The 25,080-nt window shown below is 32.6% G+C and overlaps 1 protein-coding gene across 1 annotated transcript in view; it reads left to right on the forward strand.

The window, feature by feature from the left end:
• Window positions 1-25,080, forward strand: part of CFAP47 (cilia and flagella associated protein 47) — a 931,170-nt gene that overhangs the window by 401,979 nt on the left and 504,111 nt on the right. The window contains exons 41-43 of the mRNA XM_074210630.1: window positions 11,425-11,612; window positions 15,798-15,941; window positions 16,561-16,734. Coding sequence (XP_074066731.1) covers window positions 11,425-11,612; window positions 15,798-15,941; window positions 16,561-16,734 — 506 coding nt within the window. The remainder of the gene's footprint in view (window positions 1-11,424; window positions 11,613-15,797; window positions 15,942-16,560; window positions 16,735-25,080) is intronic.

A 25,080-nucleotide genomic window follows, 5' to 3' on the forward strand; every position in this document is an offset into this window, starting at 1 on the left:
TTTTCATTCTATTTTACATTTTAAATCTATTTATGCAAAGAAGATAGTTTTCTCCCCCCCACCCACCAATTCCCAAGTGAACTCCCAATTCTGATTAAACAATTAAATCCCATGATTGAGTCTAATGAGACAAACTGCCCCAATTCCTCTCAGAATGAAAGTAATCAATGAACAGATGATTAAGAGTGTCTGAACTCTTTAATGCCAAGAGAAATATTTATTCTAAAATTAGATTTGTACTTGAGTCAGATGGGGTAAAAATAACAACATTTTGATTACTTGTGGGAGGAATTGCTTGTTGTTTGTTCAGACAGCTAGTCTCAGAACTTTGAAAAGAAGCAGGATGGTTCTTAGATGTATTCCCAAATTATAGTCACATGATTCTCACCAGTTTTCAGTAGAACTCCACTTCCTCTCATTTGTCTCATTTTCATTCCTATTGTATCCTTTCCCTCCTTCATTTGCTTTATTTAAGATCACCAAAACAAAGTAAAACTAACTCCTTGACCTTTCATCTTATTTGACTTCCTGATAGCACTGCAATTTGAGGAGATGCTTGGATCTTGCTACGCCTTTCTCAATCGGATACAAATTCTTTATAGTTAAATAGTCATTTGTGATTCTTTACTTTTATTTACATTTTTGTTGTTTTTTTTCAAGGATGCTTGGATATCTTCTGTTTCATTAAAGATCCATTCTCCTAGCTCAGTTTTTCTGGGTAAGTTATTCTTGGTAGTAGTCTTAAATCTTTTTGGATTTTTTGCATACCACAGTCCATATTCTTTGCTCCTTTATCGTGATACCTGCTAATTCTTGTGTGATATTGATAGAAAGTCTTTGTTTATGAAGTCTTTGTGACAAGTTGAAGTATATATCTATATATGAATTTGTATGTGTTTGTGTGTACATATGTATACACATGTATGCAAACGTATATAGATTTTGACTATGATATTGCTGGGAGTATTCATTCTGAAGGACTAATTCTATTTTTTCTTTACTGTTTTTTTCTAAGGAATATTAGGAATTTTCTTTTATGATTTCTTGAAATAAAATATCAAGTATTTTTTTTTACATTGTAACAGTCAAGTAGTCAGTATTTCTTAAATTATCTCTCTTTTATGGATCAGTTGTTTTGATATTTTCTTCCATATTTTTGAATTTTTACACTTTGTTTTAATCTTTGGTATCTCATTCTCTGGTTTATTCCAATTTTCAGTGAATCTATTACTTGAATAAGTTTTTGGGGGGGTTTGTTTTTGTTTTTTTGTTTATACAGTCATTCAATTATATTTTTATTTATTTACTTATTGATTTCTACATTTGTTCACTTTTTCATTTACTTATTTATTCATTCATTTTTCTTCCTTCACTGTTTCCTTCCTTCCTTCCTTCCTTCCTTCCTTCCTTTCTTCTTTCCTCTTTATTTTTTCTTTCTTTTTCAGGGGACTGAGTCTGAGGGTCCCTTCTGGAGACCTTTCTGTGTTACTATCATAGGTTTATGATTGAGTTCAAGTTCTTCTCTGTGCAAACCAGACAATAGGTTCAGGTGCACTGTGTTTGTTTTGCAGACTCTCTAGGACATCTGTGCTGCTGACAGAATCAAGTGCTGAAGTCAGCTCAGATTGTAAATGAGTCTATTATTCTGGCCCACCCCACTTCCTGCCCTGTCACTTACATATAGATCAAATTTGTGATAGTGGGATGGAAAGATGACCAACTGTAGTTTCTCTTTTGATTTTGCAATCACTACTTAGTTTTTGTTTTTGTTTTTGGCAAGGCAATGGGGTTAAGTGACTTGCCCAAGGTCACACAGCTAGGTAATTATTAAGTGTCTGAGGCTGGATTTGAACTCAGGTACTCCTGATTTCAGGGCCAGGGCTCTATCCACTGTGTCACCTAACTGCACCTGCTCAGGTTTTTTTTTTTTTATTGTTATGTGAACAATTGTCAGCAGTGATGATGAAGGCTGAGTGAAGTCTGTCCTTTATCTGCCTACTCTTTCATTTGGATTCTCTCAGAATTTTAAACTATTACCAGCTCTATAAAATATTACACTACATAATCTACTAAAAATAAAATTTGTAAAGATGACAGATCATGGTAATATCCATCTTGTAGCAAGCAGAAAAAATTAACACTCTTTTGATAAACTTATCAATTGTTCCAAAAATTCCTGATAACAATTTGGAAGTAAACTAAAATATAGCAAAAATGTCTACATTTTTGGACTTGGAGATCCTTATATATATATATATATACATAGATAGATAGATATAGATATAGATATAGATATATACATATATGCATATATATGTATATATAACATATATATTATATACGTGTATATATATAAAATAAATGCACACATGTATGTGTATGTATGTGTATATGTATAAGTATAAATAGATAGATAAATAGCAAGGATAGAAAAAAGTTTCTATATATTCTGATATGTTAATAACACATTTAAGTTGGTCAAAACTTGAAAAGAAAATAGCCATTGATTTGGGAAATTTTTAAACAAATTGTGCCATGGTAATGATGAAATATTACTATGCCATAAGAAATAATGAATATGAGAAAATAGAGAAAAGGGAAATGACTTTATATGAAGTACCATAATGAATAGTAAACAAAACCAGAAAAATAATGTACAAAATAATTATTGTTTAGCATTCTTTCCATTTATGTCCACCTCTTTATGACCTTTTTTGGGGGATTTCTTGACATAGATATTGGAGTGGTTTACCATTTCCTTCTGCAATTCTTTTTACAGATGATGAAACTGAGGCAAACAGGGTTAAGAGACTTATCCAGAGTCACACAGCTAGTAAGTGTCTGAGGCTGCATATGAACTCAGAAAGAGGAAGCTTCTCTTCCTAGTGAAGTACAATATCAATGTTTGTGAAATTTCTGTATAGAAAGGGGTCCCTGACATCCTTCTGAGCCCTAAGAAATTCCTTAGAAATATAACTGAGGAGTGGCTAGGTGGCATAATGGATAACGCACCGGCCCTGGAGTCAGGAGTACCTGGGTTCAAATCCAGTCTCAGGTACTTAATAATTACTTAGCTGTGTGGCCTGGAGCAAGCCACTTAACCCCATTTGCCTTGCAAAAACCTAAAAAAAAGAAATATAACTTTGGCTAGGCACCTTTGGGTCTGAAAATAGTCTGAATAAGACCCAAGGGGTCACAGATATACCATAAATTTAGCTAAGATTTAGAAAGCACCCTTGTTAGCCTAATTATCTTGCTTTATCTGTAAGATTCCTGCTTCCTCCCAGGACTGCCTCCCCTTCCCCAGATGTGACTGGAACCATAAGATAGTAAATTTCACTCCCTCAAACTTGTGGGAAGCCCATGAATATGTGACTCCTTCCGTCTCAGGAAACAAGTTCAGACATAACACAAAGACCTTGACCCTTTTCCTACTCTTTCTAGCCCCCTATCTATACTGAGCCATATGTTTACATATATTTGTATTAGTATAACAAGACAATATATCTAACTGCTGTCTTTGCTTCTGTATCCTGCTTGCTCTCAATACCCCCTACCCTTAAAACACTATAAAAAACCCTATCCCCTGAACACTCAGGTACTGTCTGATTTGGGTATTCTTTATCCCCAGACAGTCCCTGGGAATATTAAAGATCTGCAAACTTATCAAATTCTGGTCTCTGTCTCACTCTTTGAGTTCAACACTAGCCACTATAGGTTAAAGACTCTATGCACTGTGTCACCTACCTGCCCAATCATTACAGCAATGTAGATAGAAAGATAGGTATGGAATATTGTATATATTTTCAGATTTCATTCCTGTGATTCAATTAAGCTTAACTACTTTTTCCTTTTTTTTTTTTTTAGAAGGGATGGTTCATTGTTTAGGGGTTGGGGACTATGGAGAAATGAGTGATGTAAAAAAAAAAGTAAAAACTTTTGAAAAATTTGCAAATGACACAAAATTTGAGGTTACAAATAATATGTTAGATGACAGTTAGTTTCTTAGTAAAACATCTTGACAGGCTGAAATAGAATGAACTAGATCTGATAAAATGCATTTTAGGAAGCATAAAGATAAATGTTCCACTCTGGTTTAGAAAATGAACTTTGCAACTATAAAATGATGGGGTAGCTATATATCACTTCTGAACCACTTTTGTGGTTTTAATGGGTTTTATGCTTAGGGACATCTATATTTTCCTAGGAGGTTGAGATTTACACATCAAAACATGAAGTAGTTCGTGGGACTGCTAAATTAACACTTTGCATTTCAGTTCTCTACTCCCCAAACATTTTTTCTCCAACACTTGGGTTAGTTTGATTCTCTAGCTGGTTGTGTTCCTCTCCTGTAGTGAATGTAGAGAGGCAACTCCCACAGAGACTGAGAACTAATCCAGACTTGTCAAATTTACAGGCTGGATACATAACCATCTCGACATCTAGACTTAGTTTTCTACTCTTGGCCAAAGAAACAGAAGAGGATTCATAGGGAGGGACTCAAGTCCCAGACTCAGGTGACAGCAGCCCACACAAGAGGTGTAAATGACAGGAGTTTGACATGTAGCTGATAATTTTACCTGAATGGAGGAAGGTCTTCCATGGAGAACCTGGAAGCCTCCTGCTATGTTCAACAGATGGGCAGAGAAGAAAGGAGGCAGATGATTGCCTTTAAAGACCCACTAAGGAACTAGCAGTTTTCTACAATATGGTCAATAAAGAGGCTGCTTCATTATTTGTAAGCATAGGTCTTAAGTGATAAGCCCCATATATTCCCAGAAATATCTCTCACATATTCTACATGAGATAGCACCTCTTGGCCCATTTCCATTTCTTCTCCTTTCCTCAAGGCACTTAATTGTTACTCTTGCATCCTCTGATCCTACTCTTTCCCTCTTCCTATTCCTTCATAATCTTTTTTTTTTTTTTTTTTTTGCAAGGCAATAGGGTTAAGTGGCTTGCCCAAGGCCACACGGCTAGGTAATTATTAAGTGTCTGAGGCCGGATTTGAACTCAGGTACTCCTGACTCCAGGGTCAGTGCTCTATCCACTGCGCCACCTAGCTGCACCCCCCTCTTCCTATTCCTGATACGGTAAGGGGTATGTTAGTCTGTCTTGAATATCTCAAAAGGTTGTTGTGAAGATTAAAGATAATAAACATTGTATGATGGTATAAAGAAGGACTATACATGTGAAAGTAATACTAAAGCAGGGACAGGGAGCATCTGGCCCACAAGCTTTAATAAGGTATATGAAGTGACTTGGTCTGGTGCTGCCATGGCAACTGCAGGTAGAACTCAAAATTCAATAAATCCAGGATCATTTTAGGTGTGGATTAATTAAATGTTTAACTAAATATAGCCTAGGAATGATATTATAAATTTTGAAATGGTTTTTGACAGATAAAGGGTTCCCACCCCGTTTAAAGGATCACATTGAATATTTGATTAGTTTTATAGTTAGGACATTGAATTCATCATATATAACTAATAAGAAAAGAATCAGCATAGAAACAAAATAATTTATCTCTTCTTCTTTTTTTAATTTTTGCTTATCTTTGTAAGGCAATAGGAGGGGGGTTAAGTGACTTGTCCAAGGTCACACATCTAAGTAATTATTAAGTGTCGGAGGCCTGATTTGAACTCAGGAAAACCACCCCATCACCTAGCTTCTTTCTCTTTATCATTTTCTTCCTCTTTGTAATTTTTCAATTCTTCCCCATCTTCTACTTCATCTACTTAGTTGTCCTTCTCCCTGTTTTATTGAGAATAATAAAAAATTGAATAAAATCTAAAATTGTAATTAACCTAAACTTTTTAAGGTAATAAAAGCAGTACTTGTGTCTTTTAGCAGTGAAAAAATATGTACCATATGTATATTGTAATACAGCTAAATTTTTTATTGTGGATAAGTCAATAAACACCAACTCTGGGGGCAGCTAGGTGGCACAGAGGATAGAGCACTGGTCCTGGAGTCAAGAGGACCTGAGTTCAAATGCAGACTCAGACACTTAATAATTATCTAGTTTTATGACCTTTGGCAAGTCACTTAATCCCATTGCCTTGCAAAAACAAAAACAAAAACAAAAAACTAACAATTATGTTGTAAGTGTTGTGCTAAGTGGTGAGAAAACAAAAGAAGGCAAAAGAATTTCTATACTTTAATGAATCAAAATATGTGAGAGGCAAAATAAAAAAAACTAGATATGGAACATATATATATATATATATATGGGATAAACTTTAGATGATATCAGAGGAAAGGCCCTATTGCTAAGAGGAATCCTGGATTTTAGGTAAGAAGTCATGGAATGTAGGAGATGGAAATAGGGACAGAGAGAACTGAAGGTCTGGGGATATTCAATAAAAATGTACATTTGAAAAATGGAATATTTTGTGTGAGGAACAGTAAGGAGGCCAATCTGAATAAGCTTTTTTTAAATGATCTTTTTAACAGGAAGTGATTCCAAAGATAACTTCTTATGGTTCCCAGGTTCTAGTAAAGTAGACTATATTCCCATTTTCAATAATTTGGAATATCATAAAATGGTTAAATCAAAAATATATATCAAGGTTGTCCAAAGTGCAGTCTATAGGTCATATGATGCAGGTATATGCAGCTGCTTATGGGTTTGCTAAATGCCTTAGTAAATGAAGCCTAGCAAAATAAAAATTTTTATTGAAACAATAGATGAAATACAGGTTGGAAAGTTCTAATCTAAATGATTAAATTCCTTGTGGTCTTAACATGTCCCCAGTTCCATCCTTGCCCCATTTTTTTTTATGTGTCTTCAATTTTTTTTTTTAATGAAAGATAATGAAAAATTGGGGGCACCTAGGTCCTTCAATGGAAAGAGTGCTGGGCTTGGAGTTAGGAAGACTAACCTTCCTAAATTCAAATCCAGTCTCTTTCCCTTTTTATGAACTTTACTATTCTAAAGTTTTATCCTACAACACACAGTGATTCACCCATAGGTGGATTGTTAGGAGGTGTAGTCCCTGATATTTCAATTCACCATCTATCTAATTTCTATCTTCATCATTCTTTCCTTATATACTTTTAGAAGGGAATTTCTCAATGGTTCCACTGCTGCTTGCTATTGTACAATCATTCATGTCATGCCTGACTCTTCATTAAGATTTTATTGGTGAAGATAATGGAGTGTTTGCCATTTCTTTCTCCAGTCCTCTTCTATTAGCTTTCTTGTTCTTAACTCTTGTTGTTAGATGGCTTCTCTGTGGTCACATATTGTAAGTGACTGATCCTGAATTTGAATTCAGATCTTTTTGACTCCAGACCAAGTATTTGATCAAGTATGTTACCAACTTTTTTTGTTTTTTTCCCCCTTTTAGTGGAATATTTTTGTTAGTTGTGCTCTGCCTGTTTGCAAACCAAATAATCAGCTCACTTTTATTTTGCTGTGATTTTTGGAATGCTTCAGTTGTCTCACTTTTATTGAATGTCCATTTCTTCTCACTTATAGTAAACCAAGTTTGAAGGGCATGTCACTGGTGTCCATCTTTAGTTTCTTTGCTCTTTGGAATGCATTGTTGTATTTGGTAATATGAAGAGGTCCCATTGAAGAACACTCCTATGGGAAGAAATAAATATTTTATATTGAGAAATGGAGAGTTTACATTGAATATAATCTACAATGATTTGGTTCATAGACCACTATTTCTAAAAGTGTATTGTGCTTCCATGACCAATATCCTCCTACCTCAAGAGAGGAGCTCTCAGAGCTCTTGGGAAAACTGATTTTCAAAGGACTGGAGGTCATGGATACAGAGTTTCAAGGCAAATGGAAAAGAAAATAATCTTAGGGAGAGAAGAAAGTAGAAATAAAACATATAGCCAGGGACACAGGAACATTTCTACCATGGGGAACTATAACTATCCTGTTTATCTCCTGCAGAAAATGACAATTCATAGATTGAAGTATAATGGATAAAAGGGGAGGAAGCAAGATCTGCAAGAAAACAAAAAAAAATGTTTAGAAGAGACCCTCAAAGTAGCTACTCTAGAAACTTTACTGCCATGGAGAATAAAGAGTATTAAGGAGTTAATAAATATAAGAACCCATGAATAAAATAATTAAAGTTTAGAATAGACAGAAAGAAGAAAATTAATGAAGAAAATGAGGCTAAGTTTTTTGTAAAAAAGAAACTGAAGTTGAAGGAAGAACATTCTAATAAACCAAAGAAACTGAAGAAGAGAAGAAAATGAATTTTAGTATGAAGCTTGAGATTTAAAAAGTGTGTCAATTAACTAAGTAAATAAAAGAGGAAATATAGAAATTAAATTATCTTCCAAAACTAGGAAGAAGGGTAACAAATGGAAAGGATTGAGACTTGAGGATGAAAGGAAGAGAGCTGCTTGGATACTGTTTGCATTCAAGTAAATTAAGCTCAAACAAAATGCTAAGTGGGAAAGAAAGAAAAAAACAATTAAAAACAATTAGAGAAAATGTTAATAATGTAATAAATGCCTCAATAAAAATAAAGACAGAAACATCCCCACATTAGATAGATAGACAGAGATATAAATGTAGATATTGTTTGTGAGAACACATTGAATATCGAAGGCATATACAAAATAAATATTAGCACAGACTTGTTATACATTAATTTTGTTCAAAAAAGTAAGAATGGTCTTTCAAACTTGTTAATCATACAATTGGACAAGGCAAAATTAAAATGCACAGATAAGGGAAATCAAAGGAATAAGCATTTAGATACTCCAAGTAGTAGAAATTGTGCTAAGCCCTTCACAATTATTCTCTCATAAGCATAACCTTGCTCAGTATGCATTTCAATTATCCCTAATTTTTCAAGATTAAGGGAAGTGAGACAGAGGTTAAATGGCTTCCCTGGGGTCACACATTGGTAAGTGTATGCTGTTGAATTTGAATTCAGGTCTTCTTGACTCCAGACCAACTATTTGATCAAGTTTATTATGAACTGCTGATAAAAAAAGAATAAGGAAACTACATTATGCTGAAAGAAAATAGAAACTAACATCAATATTAAAGTTATATCCTCCAAATAGAACATTTGAATTTATAAAGGAAAAAATAATTAAAATATAAGATGTAAACAGCACTACAATAATAATGGAGACTTTACTGTACTTCTCTCATACTGATTAAATCTAAAAGAAAGGTAAAGGATAGCTAAATGGTGCAGTGGATAGAGCAATGGTACTGAAGTTAGCAAGACCTGAGTTCAAATTCGACCTTAGACACTTAATACTTATTTAACTGAGTGACCTTGAGCAAGCACTTAACCCCATTACCTTGCAAAAATAAAAAAAATAAGATAGACAAGAAGGGAAATATAGAATTCAACAACTACATAACCTAGTGATAAAAGACTTATGGCATCTTCTTCATGAAACTGTTAAGGAATAAAAATAAATCTTAGCACCATATAAATATTTATGTAAATGGTTCAAACAGTTCTTAAGAGAAGAATTGTAAACTATTTACAACCAAATGAAGAAATGCTCCAAACTGCTAAAAATAAGAGAAATACAAATCAATGTGATCCTTAAGTTTCAGTGTATACCCTTTAAGTTGGCAGAGATAAAGAGTCAGGATTAGGGAGGGTATTTTGAGATGAGGGGCACACTAAAGGCATTATTTGTAGACTGATGAATCAATACTGTCATTTTGGAAAACAACTTGTAATTATTCAAAAAGGGACTAAATATCCACATTCTTTATTCCAGAGGTTATCCCATTGAAAAGGATATTAGCAGAATCATTTTTTTTTGTGAAAGCAAAAATTTGGAAGCAGAGAACATATCTGTCAATTGTGGAATCACTAAGCCAATTGTGGTACATGAATGTAATGGAATATTACTGTGTTATAAGTAATGACAAAAATGCAAATAAAGTAAACAGAATCAATAAAACAATGAATAAAATTATGCAAATCAAAAGAACAACCACAAACTGCAAAACAACAAAAAACAAGCATGGCCCCAAATAAGGGATATAAGAAGATATGCCAGTCTATTCATTTTCAGGAGTGCTAAACAAAATATGAAATGAAAACATTATTCATACATGTACACATACACAAACAAATAAATATACACTAATAACATTATGTTACAGATATTTCAAAGAATTCACTAATTTATTGATTTTCCCTTCCCCCCTCATTTTTTCTTTTCTTTTTTTAGGAATATAATTAATTAATGGGATAATTCTTTGGAAGGAGCCAGGAGGAGAGATATTAGGAGAAAATTTTGCTATGTGAAATTCTAAATAACAAGGGAATTCATTCTGTACACTAGCATGTACTTTCAGAAGGGATGAGCTGGGGTGAAATAACCTTACTGTATATTCATCATTAGACAATATGGACTTGTATATTAACATCACTTTGATAGGAAATAAAATATCTGTGAAAAAGGAAGTTTAAAATATATATTAAACCTAACAGGATACTTTTCCTGATCTATCCCTCCTCTACTTTCCACAACCAAAGATCTCTTGGCTCAATTTAATTTTCTGCACCTTCATTATAGGTCTAACTCTGCCTCTCTGTAAGTTTAGAAAGAAGAAATAGGCTGTTTGTGATTCTAAACCTATTTAACTCATAAATTTCTATTTAATTCATAAATATTCTATTTAGCTCATAAATATATGTATATATTATTTTATATGTACACACATATGCATGTATATGTATATCTTTTCTGTTAAGGTTTAGGTTTATCAATTAGATCATTTGGGAGACTTCAAAACAAGCAAAACAAAACAAAAAGCCTGAGTTTTTTTCTGACACTGAATTTCAAGGGCATTTTTGTGCATCTATTACTTACATAGTATGGAAATAGCACCTTCAGTCTTCATTTATTCCAAGTTATCTTCAACATCAGAGATTTAACTAATAACATTTCTGTTTGGGATGAATAAATATAACCCTTAATTAACTTCTGTTTACTAATTGCATATACATTTATATTTTAATCATTTATATATATATGTATATACATATGTATATATTAAGCTAATATATAATCCTAATTACACATATGTGTCTACAGTTACCACTGTGTGCATATTTAAGTATTTGTTGTCATTATTATCTTACAAGTTGGAAACTGTCAAATATAATCAAAAGGATAGAAAAATTAGCCAGTTCAATAATTTTTTTTTACTATCCTTGAAACTAATGATTTGATTTCAGTGGAAATTTTTATTTTCATTATGTGTTTAGCAAAATATTTACACTTCAAAAATTAAGTTTTAATTCATTCCTTTTATATCAAAAGATAAGGTTCATCATTTTTTCATGTACTATATGTTTTGATGAATTATTTCTATATTTTATTTAAAAATTATATATTTTAAAGAATGTTTTGACTTTTACATATTTAGAAATTTAACTATTCTCTTTTCTTTTTTGGTAGATTATGCTTTACTTCCTTTAAGATTTGTTCCTCTCACTGCTGGACGCTATCCTTGTTTTGTTTTACTGAAGTCTTCACATGATATTCGTCTCTTTTCCATTGAGTGTGTAGTAAATGCTAACTGTCCGGAAGCCAAACTTCAGTTTGAAACACCAGCATTTGAAGCACTGACTCAGGATATTCCAATAGTAAGTTTAACTTTTGGCCTTAAATTGATGTTTTTCAATTATATTAATTATTTTGCCAATTATCATATATAAAATAATGTATATTATTATATATTATATTTAGATGTAGTTTATTAATTTTAGCAATTATTTTTATAAATTGAAAGACATTTTTGAAAAATCTGAATTTCTTTGAGACATTAGAGTTTCAAGGTCAGCTCTAAATATTTCTAATTATTTATATGCAAATTCCACTCCCAATCTGGAATAATCTCAAATTAATGCCCATGTTATAGCTGCAAGGAGACATTTTTGCCTGTGGAACAAATGACTTTTAATATATCTTAATTTAACTTCTATTAACTATTTACTTTGGGTAAATGCTTAAACTCAATTGTTTTTATTCTACCAATTGAAAATGTTGTTCCAAATTATGGTACACTGGAGCAAAGTCTCAATTGTCCCACCCTATTGAATGTTCTTGCCCTCACTTGGTTTTCATGTACCCTGAAATGTAATTGATTATTCTTTTGAATTAAAGAACTATATATGCAGGCAACTAGGTGGCATAGTGGATAAAGTATTAGGCCTGGATTCAGGAGGACCAGAGTTCAAGTCTGGTCTCAGACACTTAATAATTGCTTAGCTGTTGAGGTGGCTAGGTGGCGCAGATACAGCACCAGCCCTGGAGTCAGGAGTACCTGGGTTCAAATCCGGTCACAGACACTTAATAATTACGTAGTTGTGTGGCCTTGGGCAAGCCACTTAATCCTGTTTGCCTTACAAAAACCTAAAAAAAAATAATTGCTTAGCTGTGTGGCCTTGTAAAACACAAAAACAAAAACCCTAAATATGATTTTTAAAAATATAACCATTATATTTTTTATTATCTTTCATATTATCCACAAATTAGCTGTTCTGGTTATTTATTCAGTTACTTAGAAAGTTGCTGAGGGATGGGGATTCAATTTAGTAAACTTCAGATATATGAAGAGCATGAGAAGAGACAATGCTTAATTCAGTCAGCTAGTATAGAAAGGCATACAATTCAGAAATCAGAGGGTACCCTGAAAATCCTTGAGTGTTTGGGAGATACGAGAACCAGATAAAGAAATAGATAAATGGGGTCATTAAAATGTTTGTCCTTCATTTCTGAAGAAGACCATGACATCAGAGAGGTGATGTTATTACAAACATGAATTGGACTTGAGTGAGGGGTGCTGTGCTAAGTCACCAGTCTCACTTTCTCCTCCAGAGCCATCTGGGTCCAGTGGCCAGATATGAATCAGGATGACTGAAGGATGGTGCTGGATGCGAAGCATCCAGGGTTAAAGATTTATCCAAAGTCACATATCTAGTAAGAGTCAAGTTGTCTGAGACCAGATTCAAATTAATGTCCTCCTGATTCCAAAACCAGTGCTCTATCCACTTGCATCACCTAGCTGTGGGATTACTAAAAAAACAAACAGGGGGCTGTTGAACAGTGAGGGGAACAAATCTTAAAGGAATTAAATTAAAGTAGCATTTATCAAAAAAAAGGTGAATCCATTATATCTATAAATATTTAAGAGAAAAAATATCTAAAGTTAGAGAAAGAGCACTAGATATGTAATCAGAAGACAGCATTTTGTATTTTGTCTCTCCTCTCCTCTCTCCTATCTAGGCTTAGTAAGGGTAAACTAGATCTATATTATTTCTGCCAACTCTAAAACTTTAATCTTATTTTAAAATTTTGTCTATATCTCATCCTATGTATTTTAAAGTTGCATCAAAATATACTTTATTACTTGCATAAAAGAGTTTTTTCCTCTCCTCTACATAAGATAAATTTTAATAATGCCTTTTAAAAAACCTTCTTGAATTAGAAGAAAATTTGTCTGCAGGTTGATTCAATACTGGATAACAATCTTATATCCTTGGCAGTTTGAACCCAAAATTTGTTTCTCTACCACAAACAGTAAATAAATATCTTAGGATAATGAATGATCAATTTTGAGTTTTACTGGAAAATTGCAACTTTCTGCCTTGACTAAAATTTTCTTTGGAGATACCGGAAGTGTAAATATCAGTGAGTTACTTTTTGTCCCCAGACATGAAGAAGTAGTCTCAAAATGGAAGTAATTAATTGGCTATTTATGTTTATCTCTGACAAACTTCTCTGGTATTCCCTCAAGAAAAAAAAAAGAATGTCTCGATAATGATTTCTATGAGCTTTTCTTTGCTTGATGTGTTTTTCTGTTCCCTATCATATGCTCCAGGGAGCGAAACATTTGTTTTGTTTCTGGTGGAAGGAAACTTGGACTGATTTTCATTTATTTTTCATTTAACAAAATAAATTACCTAGCACTCCATTTTTTTATACTACTTAGCTGTAAATGGAAGAAAACCTCTATCTTCTTCCCTACAAACACCCTAAAATTAATTGCTCCCTCTTTTTTTGTTATTTCTTTGTCTTCAAGGCAGCTTCTAATATTCATATTAACCTAATTTGACCCCTATGAAAATTTAAGAACAGTTTCAGATATAGGATTCCTATTTGCTTTAAACCACTTTGGTGCATATACTATTTGTGAATGACTGACCAGTCATACATTTATTTTTGCATGATATTTTTCTTTGAACAGTTTCCTAAACTTTTGCTTTTGAATCTAGTGGGAAATAATTTGAAAAGGTTTTTAAAGATCAAAATTATTTTAAAATGTATAGGTTAAAAGACTCTAAGCTTAATTAGTCAATCAGTGCTCTGTTGTAACAACTCTTCAATTTTGGGTTGGGGAGTTGAAGGAAGTGGAAAGATTCAAGAATAATTTGAGTCTCAGAATTGGAAAGGGCCTTTATGTTCTGCTATTTTAACTACCTTCCTGTTATGGAAACTCCCAAACATTTTCCTTTCTGACTTATCAAGTATGTGTTCAAATGCTTTCAGATTATTCTGCACTTATAATTGAGAAAGTTCTTTGTCAAATGAAAATTTATTTCTTTGTATCTCCTATTCCTAGTGCCTCTCTCCTCAACCCTTGTAGAATTTACCTACTCTTACCTACTCTTTCTTATATATATATATATATATATATATATATATATATATATATATATAAATATATATACACATATATATATATAAATATCTATTTCATGCAAATGATTCTTACATCTGTACATGTGTAACTTCATAGGAGTAGAGTAGGAACCACAGTAACTCTTTTATTCTGTATCCTTATTTTAAAAATAAAGAAATGAGACACACAAAGATTAAATAAATTGTTGAAGGTAGTTTGGACCAGAAGGAAACTTCCTTTAACTATGCAGGCTGGAAATTGTTCAGCAATTTATTTCTCATAGCCCTTTTCTTCTAGAGTTCTTGTCTTGGAAAGTTGTTTGAGTAATTGAGAAATTAAGTTGTCTGACCAGGCTGACCCAGACACACTATATGCTATGGAGGGGACTTGAACCCAACTGGTGCTGACTCTAACACAGAGGTAGACTTTCTTGCTATTTCTTTAGCTATCCTAAATCTTTTCTATAGACTCAGGATCTTTATTTTTCAATGCCCTTCTTATGATATGTTTAACAGACTTCTAATCATCTTAGTTTTTCTCTTCTGGATATTCTCTAACTTTGCAAATTTTTTTAAATGTGGAATTTAGAATTAGGAAAATTAAGAGTGTTCCAGACATGGGATAAGGTCATAGTAAAAACATGTTAAATGTACTAAACAATAAGACTAGTTTATCTGGACCTGACAGTGCAAGGAAAACAATAAATAAGACTGGATAATGAATAAGACTGGAAAGATAGGGTGAAAAGAGGTTGGTAAAAGCTTTAAATTCAAATATATATTTTAATATTTAACCCTAGAGGTGTTAGAGAGCCAGAATTTATTTGGGCATGAGGAGGGTGATGGCATCACCCTTATTTGAAGGAGATGATTTATTCTTAAATATATGTTAGGAAGATCTCTTTGGTATCAATGTTGGAAAACTTATTACAACAGAACAAGACTTGAGGAAGGAAGAAACTTGATACAGGAAGGCCTTTATCATTGTGATTTGAAAAACAAGTGAGAAGAGTTGGTATTTTATGCAGATGTCACCTCTTCATTGATAAGTACTCTGTTTTCCTGATGGTATTAGAATGGAAATCAAGTCTAAATCTCACTTTATAATTTTATTAAAATATGAGATCTCATTTTTTTTATTGTTTCAGAGTAATCAAACACAGACTAAATGGAAATGCATAGTGACTATAAAAGGAGATTGGTTTTATGGACCTTCTGTTTTATATGTGAAATCAGGAGAAACTGCTTATTATCCACTTACATTCAAACCTATCCTGGAATGTGAGGTTACGGTGAGAGTCCATGTTTTTTTCCTTCATGATTTATATGTAATGCATTCACTATTTTTATATTACTGCTGGGAAACTGTTTTTAGCTTCTGAAAAGTTAAGATTTCTAAGAATTTTGTTATTGTTGTAAGACTTCCAGAGTTTTTTCCCCCTACCAAATTTTAAATAGATATTTTGGTTTGAGGAGTAAATAGTCTCAAAGAACATTGTACCATTGAACTGTGTCCTCAGGATTTTTTAAAATGAGCAATTAGAGTAAAGAAAGCTCATTTCTTCTTTTTCCTCTTCATTAAGGCGAGTTAGTGGCTCAGAAAACATTTTCTTGGAAGGCATACTTCTTTACTGTGGAGGTAAACAAGCATATAATCAATATGTATGAAGATACCCATTCTAACTCTATACTTTAGAAAAATTAAAGATCAAAAAGAGATCTTTCCACCAGAAGTTTATCTTCATTAATTCAGTAGAAACATTTACACATAAACTGGGCAAGTCAATGGATAGCAATGCCTTGAAAACTCATTTTCACTAACTGGTCTCAGGATTAATAGGATGGATGATACTGTTTGGCAGCCAAGTAAGATTCCTTTAGAACTGAAACTCCACTTCTTCCTTGTCATAGGGCACGCTTATACTAAAGAATAAAACAGATGGTGTTGAACAAATCTTTGAACTGAAAGGATTGGGGAAAAAACCTCTTCCCTTGGATCATGCTGTGATAGATTGTCAGGTGGGGAAAATGACCAAGAAGCCCATAATTGTGCCTAATTACACAAATAACCTGCTGACATATAAGGTAAGCTTCTTTGGAAAGTTGAATGCATTTTCTCAGTGTTTAAATTTTGCAAATGTTCTACAATGTGAAATGCTTAAAATTTTCTGTTTAATCTTTTGAACTACTACAATATAATATATCTAAGATATTAATTCTACTGCTTAGGTTAATATTGGGTATCATACACTTAGTATATTTAAGTTATAAAGACTGTTGTCATGAAATGATATATGTTAATATTATAGTAGTTTAATTTTAGAATACATATTTACATGACTTTAGGTTTTTTGAGATTTTTATAATATATCATTTTTAATACATGTAAAACAATTTTCCTGCGATACCCAGAGTAAAATCAAATTGTCATTTATGTTCATGAGCTAATTCTCGCTCATAGATATTTCTACAAGCTTCCACTTCATTTACCAAATTGAGTAATGATATAAAAACAATACATGATGCAAGCCCGAGAAAGCACAGAGTTACTTAAGTCATGAATTTTTATTTTTAAAAAAAGTGTGCTTGGCTTTTACTTGATTTGTTTAAAAAGCAATACCATTACTTTGATATTTGATAAGAGTGATGTCATAAGGGCAGAGAATTAAAGAACTGGATTAAACTTCCTTGTCTGACACACTGACCTTTTAACTATTTTAAAATGACTAAATTTCAAAGAAGTCTCTGCTTTTTTTGTTGGTGGGTTAGTTTCTTCAATTAGGAGGTGACTGTCTCTATTTTTATCACTTATTTTAGGTATTAGTTTGAGGTTAATAAAATGATGAGAATTAAGTTAGACTGACTCCATGGCAAAGTTCTCCATGGACCTCTTTGGGGACCATTAGAATTGGAGATCTCCACCAGCCATGCAGTCAACTTAAAAATTCAAGAAGGGAAATGAATAAGGTTTGAAGTTTTAAGTTTGAGTTCAAAGGAACATTTTTTTTTTTTTTTTGGTTTTTGCAAGGCGTTAAGTGATTTGCCTAAGATCACATAACTAAGTAATTAAGTTTCTGAGGCTGGATTTGAACTCAGGTCCTCCTGACTCCAGGGCTGTTGCTCCGTCCACTGTGCAACCTGACTGCCCCATAAGTTTGAGTTCAATAATAGACTCAGATACACGTTTTGTCGCTTTAATTTCTTGTTTTCTGGTCTTCATAGAATCAGAGGTTTAGAGCTTGGAGAGATCTGAGGATCATCTACTTTTAGTGTTTCATCTTACACACTAGTAAAGTGATCCTAGAAGTGATTTACCCAATTAGTAATGTAGCTGAGTTAAAATCCAAATCTAGATCCTCTGACTCCATATTAGTTTTCTTTCTGATGCATCATGCTCCCTCCTTTTCACTTACCTTTTCTGTTTTTATCTACCTTTGTGTTGCTTATTATTCTGGACCTACATTGAGGAAATTGATGACAACTGGTATCACATAGCTTTTAAGTATCTGAGAGAGAATTTGAACTCAGATCTTTCTGTCTCCCATTTCCATGTTCTAGCCACTGAGCCATGGTATGCTGTGATATAATAATTTAGTCTAATCTGTTATTTTAACTCTGTCTATATATTTACATTCTAAGTATAATTATTGTAAATAACAATTTGGGAGATTTTGACTTCTTTTTTATGGGTGAGGTCATCATGCTCTCATTTACAGTTATCACTTCACATTTTTTATTCTGAACTTAATGAATATTCAGAGAGCATGTTTACTCAAAGTAGGACAGAAAAGAAGATTATATATAAAACTGAGCCACTTACAGCTTCTTTTTAAAAAGTTTATGACATATTCAACATATTGTTTTCAAAACTTTCCTGTTTGTCTATTTTCCCTCTGAACTCCCTTCTGCTCTCTTCTGTGAATTCTAAAAAAAATGTTTCATTCTTTTTTACATCCTGAATAGAAGTAACATCTTGGCCTCATAAGAAACTGATAAATCAATATTTTACTTATTTAATTCATAAACAATTAATATATTTATGTTGCATGTCAAAGTGAGTCATGATAAAAAGATTTGTCCATTTTGACCATTAAAAACAATACTCTGGTTAAAGTAGCCCAAATTAATACTTGAGGTATATACTTAATATTCACCACAAACATCTGCTTACCAGAGTTTTGCTTTTCAATGCAAATTTTGTGTGGTTGAAGTATACATAATAATCCCAAACTAAAGGATTCAGTCATGGAAAGAGTGGTCCTATGAAAGGTAAACATATCTTTCTGCCTTATTCCATCATTCATTGAAATCATTTTTTACTACTTTTGTGTGAATGAATAGAACCAAGTCTGAAAATTCTTAGGGGGGGGGGGGTCTGTGGTTTGGGTAGAATAACTGTTTTGGGGAATCTTGAAATCCATTCCAGAGTCCTAAACCTTCAAATTCATTTGTACTCACTGCAAAAGGTGCAGAGTTAATTGACGGTGGAAATAATCTAAGTGTTAAAGTTCTCAAGTATTAATTCATGAAGCTTTTATCTTGTGCTAGAGTATATTTTGGTAGATTAGGCAATTATCACTCTATGTCATAAATAATCCCTTTCTTTTGAGGTTTGAAGTTAAAGAATCATATAAAGAAGTAACTATTTGACCATTTTTTTGGTCACATGATTTCTACCATAGAATTCCATTGTTGTTCCATAATAATTTGGAGGTATGCTTTTAAAAACCTTTAAGAAGTACAGGTGAAAATATATTTGAATAAAGAATTATTATGTCGATTATTGAAAGGAAGACTTTTCACAAATATCTCTTAAGACTTTTGTTCATATTAATTAATAATCATATTTTTATATTTAGACTTATAGCAATGCTTACATTTCAGTTCCCAGGATGAATGTAATTTTAATGAAAGACACTTAAAAGGAATTATATTAATTATATTGCTACAAAAATACAGGGCAAAGGAAAATTATTAATGATAAAATGGAGCTGTCAAACCACAATAATTGATAATTGTATTCACATCATTTAAAATGGATAGTTTTACATTTAGGGTAAGATTTGACATCTATTTTCTTTTAAAGTATATCTAATATGTTAAATTAATGAAATTATACTTCATCAAAATATTAATAAAATAGCTATCATATCCTTCATTTTCCTAAGATTCTTTTTGTCTTTTTCTCTCAAACATGGCTTTGCATAAATAAAAATATATTAGTAATATTTATTCCTAGAGAGATAATTGTTAAAACAGGCATATTTCATTAAATAATATATTTCATTTTCCAATTATGATCATTATTGTATCATTTTCTAAACATTCTTATCTTAAAGTTTGAAGTGTATATAAATCTGTATACATATTCAGATATACATACAAATACACATTTCCACATGCACACTCATGTGAATATATATTTATATGTTTATGTATATATAGATATATGTATATATAGAGAGATAAATATACTTAATCTATACAAACACACACATTTATACACAATGCATGCATATGTACACATGGGTATTGGTAAAATTTCAGAATTATAGTTGAAGAAAAAGAATATGTATGGAATATCTTGGGGAAATTTTGAGGTTTCAAAGGATCAACTTTCTCTTCATCAAACCAAATCATATATATAAAGAGAGTTCAGATGAATAGACTCAAGCTCTAATGAGAAAATAAGTCAAAGATGGATCATCATTTCAAGATGAGAGTCCCTTTAACTATAACAATTTTATTTTAGATAATATGTTTCTAAGTTAACAGGGAAGGTGAATGATGAAAATCCTGTCAGTCCTAGGGTTCTCATTCACAATCTGGGAGACCTAACACCCTCCCTCTCTTTCTCTCTCTCTCTGTCTCTCTCTGTCTCTCTCTCTCTCTCTCTCTCTCTCTCTCTCTCTTTCTTTCTCTCTGTATCTGTCTCTCTGTCTCTCTCCCTCTCTCCCTGTCTCTCTCTTTATCCATATGTATATATATATATATATATATATATATATATGAAATTGGATCATTCAAGATTTTTGATAATTTCTTTATTGCTGAAATTCATTGCCTTTTGATATAGCAAGAGCTCCCTGCAACTTTTTATTGTTGATTTCCCTCATTAATCTACCTATTTACCTATTTATGTATGAATGTATATACATATCTCCCTATACATATATATGTCTGTATATCTCTCCTTGAAAGGATCTGCACACATATTTAAAATGAGAGCCATTCTGGAGTTAAAATCAATATATCTTAACAAATTGGAGAGTGGAATGTGTGAAAAAGATGGAGTGAAAGATGACTCCAGGGGTGGCTAGGTGGCATAATGGTTAAAGCACCAGCCCTGGAGTCTGGAGTACCTGGGTTCAAATCCGGTCTCAGACACTTAATAATTACCTACCTGTGTGGCCTTGGGCAAGCCACTTAACCCCATTTGCCTTTCAAAAACCTTAAAAAAAAAAGATGACTCCAAATTTCCTCAACAGAAAAGGAGAAATTTTGAAGGAGGTATAGATTTAGGAGTGGAAAGTAATGAATTGTGATTAAACATTTAGAATCTGAAATGTCTCCTGATATCCAGGAAGAGACACTCAGCAGGCAATTGATTATGTGTGAATGGAGCTCAGGAAGAGATTAGGTAGGGCTAGATATAATCATTTGGGAATCATTGGCATAGAAGGGAACACATGGAAACAGATGTGGTTACGAATGGAGAGAGAATGTATAGTGAAAGAAAAAGAGCACAGAACAGATCCCTAAGGGATAGTCATAAAAGGCTCAAAAGGAGATCAAGAAGAGCAGTCAAGCAAGCAGGAGAAGAATCAACAGCAGTGACAGGTGTGAGAGGAGGAAGGGGAGAGAAGAAGTGGAGAGTCAAGGATTGAAAAATTCAAAGTGTTCAAGCTGCATAAGCATCAGAAAAGGCCATGAGATTTAACCTTTAAATTGTTGATAATCTTGGAGGTTTCAGTGTCATTTAAAGGAAGTCAAACACAACATTACAAGAAGCTAGGAAGTCAAAGAATAGTGAAGAAGTGGAAGTAATGACTACAAATAATTATTTTGAATGAAAAGAAATTTTGGAATACTCTCTGTGAAGCAAGTAAAGCAGAGAAAATTTTTTTCCATGTACTTTTCATGCTGAGCGTAGAAAACACAAATCTGTAATGGTCCCATTTGGTTTAATGTTTTAATTTTCTCTGATACTATTAAGTATCTTGGGAGTACGAGCAAATAAAGAGTAAGATGGCAATGCAGAAAAATATGCAATCAAAAGGAGATGGGGACAATGGAATAATGGTTAAAGAATAGTGTCATTAAATTGTCCAAGGAATCAACCAAAGTGAAGAAACTGAGGTCCAAGCAGATGAAATGGTCCAGAACTGCAGGACAGTTTGAAAACAAATTCTGTGCTGATGCAACCATTCTGGAGAGCATTTTGGAATTATGTTCAAAGGACTACGAAACTATGTATATCCTTTTATTCCACAATACCACTACTAGTCTATTTTCCAAAATTATCATAAAAAGCAAAAAAGACCTATAGCTACAAAAATATTTATAACAGCACTTTTTGTAGGGACAAAGAATTGGAAATTGAGAGAAAGCCCATCAATTGGAGTATGGTTGAACAAATTATGGTACATGAATATGTAATTCTGTTTTGTAAGAAATCATAAAAAGGTGGATTTCACAAAAACATGGAAAAACAAGTGAAGTGAGCAGAACTAGGAGAACACACAGCAACAGAGATGATAAGCTAAAATATACTTAGATCTTCTCAATAGTGCAATGATCAAAGAAAATTCTAAGAGTCAATGAAAAATGCCATACTTATTCAAAGAAAAAGGTTTTGGAGTTTGAATGCAAACTAAAGCATACTATTTTCACTTTTTAAAAATTTGTTTTATGTTTTTTTCTTTCTCATGGTTTTTTTCCTTTTTGTTTTGATTCTTCTTTCACAATATGACTAATATATAAATACATTATAAGTCATATCAGATTGTTTGCTGTCACAGACGGGGGGGAGGAGGAAGAAAAATGTGAAACTCAAAACCTTACAAAAATGACTGTTGAAAACTATCTTTACATTTAATTGGAAAAAATGAAAATAAAAAAGTAAAATAAAGAAAATGAATTTGTGTCAAGGATGAAGAGTAAAAGTTATACACAATACAGGAATAGAAATGAACATAGCTTATAATCAGAGAGGAGTCATGGAGGTGACATGGTTATGAATAATGGTCAATTTTAAGATATTTTTCAAACTGGCAGTTGGACTGAAGTAAGCCCAGAGAATTCACTACCAACACTACTGAGAAGACTCCCAGCAAACCTACCTCATCTTGGAGGGACTCTATGTGGGCACCCACTAAGCTCATGAGCAGTCAGTTAGATATTTACGTTTATTAGTCAGATAGAACTCTTAAATGAAAGATCTTTGATGAAATAGCTTAGCAAATAAGAGATTTATTATATGTATATGTTATCATAATATTGCTGGGAATAAGACAAACTTGCTCAGATCTTTCAAGACTAGAGACCATGTGTGGTGGGCATACATGTAGTCTGATATGATCTTTTATCTCTAGCAATTGATATGTTATCTATTGATTTATTATTTAACTTATGTGTGAAAGAGTATTTGATAGGAAACTTTGTATCCAGGCACATATATAGAAAAATGACTGGTTCAGTCCACATCTTCCCACTATAAGATTGCTTATATTTTTGGTAATATTTTCTCTCCTGAGTATACAGCATCTACTCTGTTCTAGTTATAAATTTTTGTTTGGCACATCAGTTATACTGGTAATCTCATTTCTGTTGGTTTCATAGTGCTTGAATGTTTTTCTCAACTGGCCTACTACCTGTTTCCTGTATATTTCTCTAAGATTCATCTATTGGTCATTTCCGCTCCTACTTTACTCTGTATTAGACATTATGTTGGGGATATAAAGAATGGCCACAAGACTAAGATTAAATCAATTATTCAATTACATATTTGTTACTGAATCTGCTCTCTGGTTCAGTGCCCCAGGCCACTAGCTGACTCAGAATTTTTTTGCATGTTCTATTTAACCTCTTATGGGGGGCCCTGTTGAATCATAAAACCCAATTTCGAAGGTTCCTACTGTATATGGAGGCTGGGACTACAAAAATTGTTTTGCTCCAGAAATATTCTCTGGATATATATACCTACAAATCAACACAATGGGGCGGCTAGGTGGTGCAGTGGATAAAACACTGGCCTTGGAGTCAGGAGTACCTGGGTTCAAATCCGGTCTCAGACACTTAATAATTACCTAGCTGTGTGGCTTGGGCAAGCCACTTAACCCCATTTGCCTTGCAAAAACCTAAAAAAAAATCAACACAAGGACAAAGTTAAACAAAGGAGTCAAGTTCATTGTCCAGTTTCCTGCCTTTACAAATATCTTTTAGTAAAAATTTAAAAATATTAATACTCACTTTTGAACAGTGTTCTGACCAATAACTTATTCCTGCCTAACTTTTGTTTGTTTTTATTTGAAATAGGTTATTTGCCTTTTGTGTTAGGATAAGGTAATTGACATGAAGGAATATTACTTCCAATGGAATAATGTTTTCTAAGAGATAAAGGGCCAGGATTCCAAGTGGACATACCCTATAGGTACAAACAAATGAGTCCAGGGAGATTAGTTAAGCTGGAGAGAAGGCAGATACCATATGTCCACTTAAGAAAAGAGTTAAAATTCAGGAAGATTACAAAGTCTATAGGGTTGACACAAACTAAACAAGGTCTAAATCTGGAAAAGAGGTTATTTGCATTGATCTCTCACAGTTTGGCCTTGAATTTTTTCCACAAAGATAATAGGAGGTGGAATATAGTGAATAGATAGCATGGAGAAAGAAACTACCAAGTTTAAGTCAGACATTTTGCTGGGATTCAGTCTAATTTTAGAAGAGTAATTTTTATTTTTCTCAGTTTTGAGGATAATATTTTTTAAAAAAAACATTTACTCATAGCAATTTAGAAACATGTTAATGGCTTGCAGTCCATCTTTTTTACATATTATGCATTACTATAGAGAAAAATGTTTTTTTTAAAAACCTAGTACAAATGCCATTGTCATGTACAAAAACCAAGTTAAAACAAAAAACTGGTCAATTTTTAACAATGTAAATGTAAAGAAACATGCATTGGTGTCAGAAAAAGAAAATACTTCAAATCTCTTTACTCCTTTAATTGTAAATATAAGACTGATCAAAATAATGAAAAACATTATGAATTTGGCATTTAGGATTTATTTACTTTTTATTTGTCTCTCATTGGTCTCATGTCTCAAAATGAAAAGATAGTAAAAGATATATTAATAAGAGTAAAGCGTGTCAATAGTGAGTAAAAATGCCAAATGCAGTAATAGAAAAATGATAAAACTACAGAAACTT

This window comes from Macrotis lagotis, chromosome 1, assembly GCF_037893015.1.
Source record: "Macrotis lagotis isolate mMagLag1 chromosome 1, bilby.v1.9.chrom.fasta, whole genome shotgun sequence".
In the NCBI taxonomy this organism is placed as follows: Eukaryota; Metazoa; Chordata; class Mammalia; order Peramelemorphia; family Peramelidae; genus Macrotis; species Macrotis lagotis.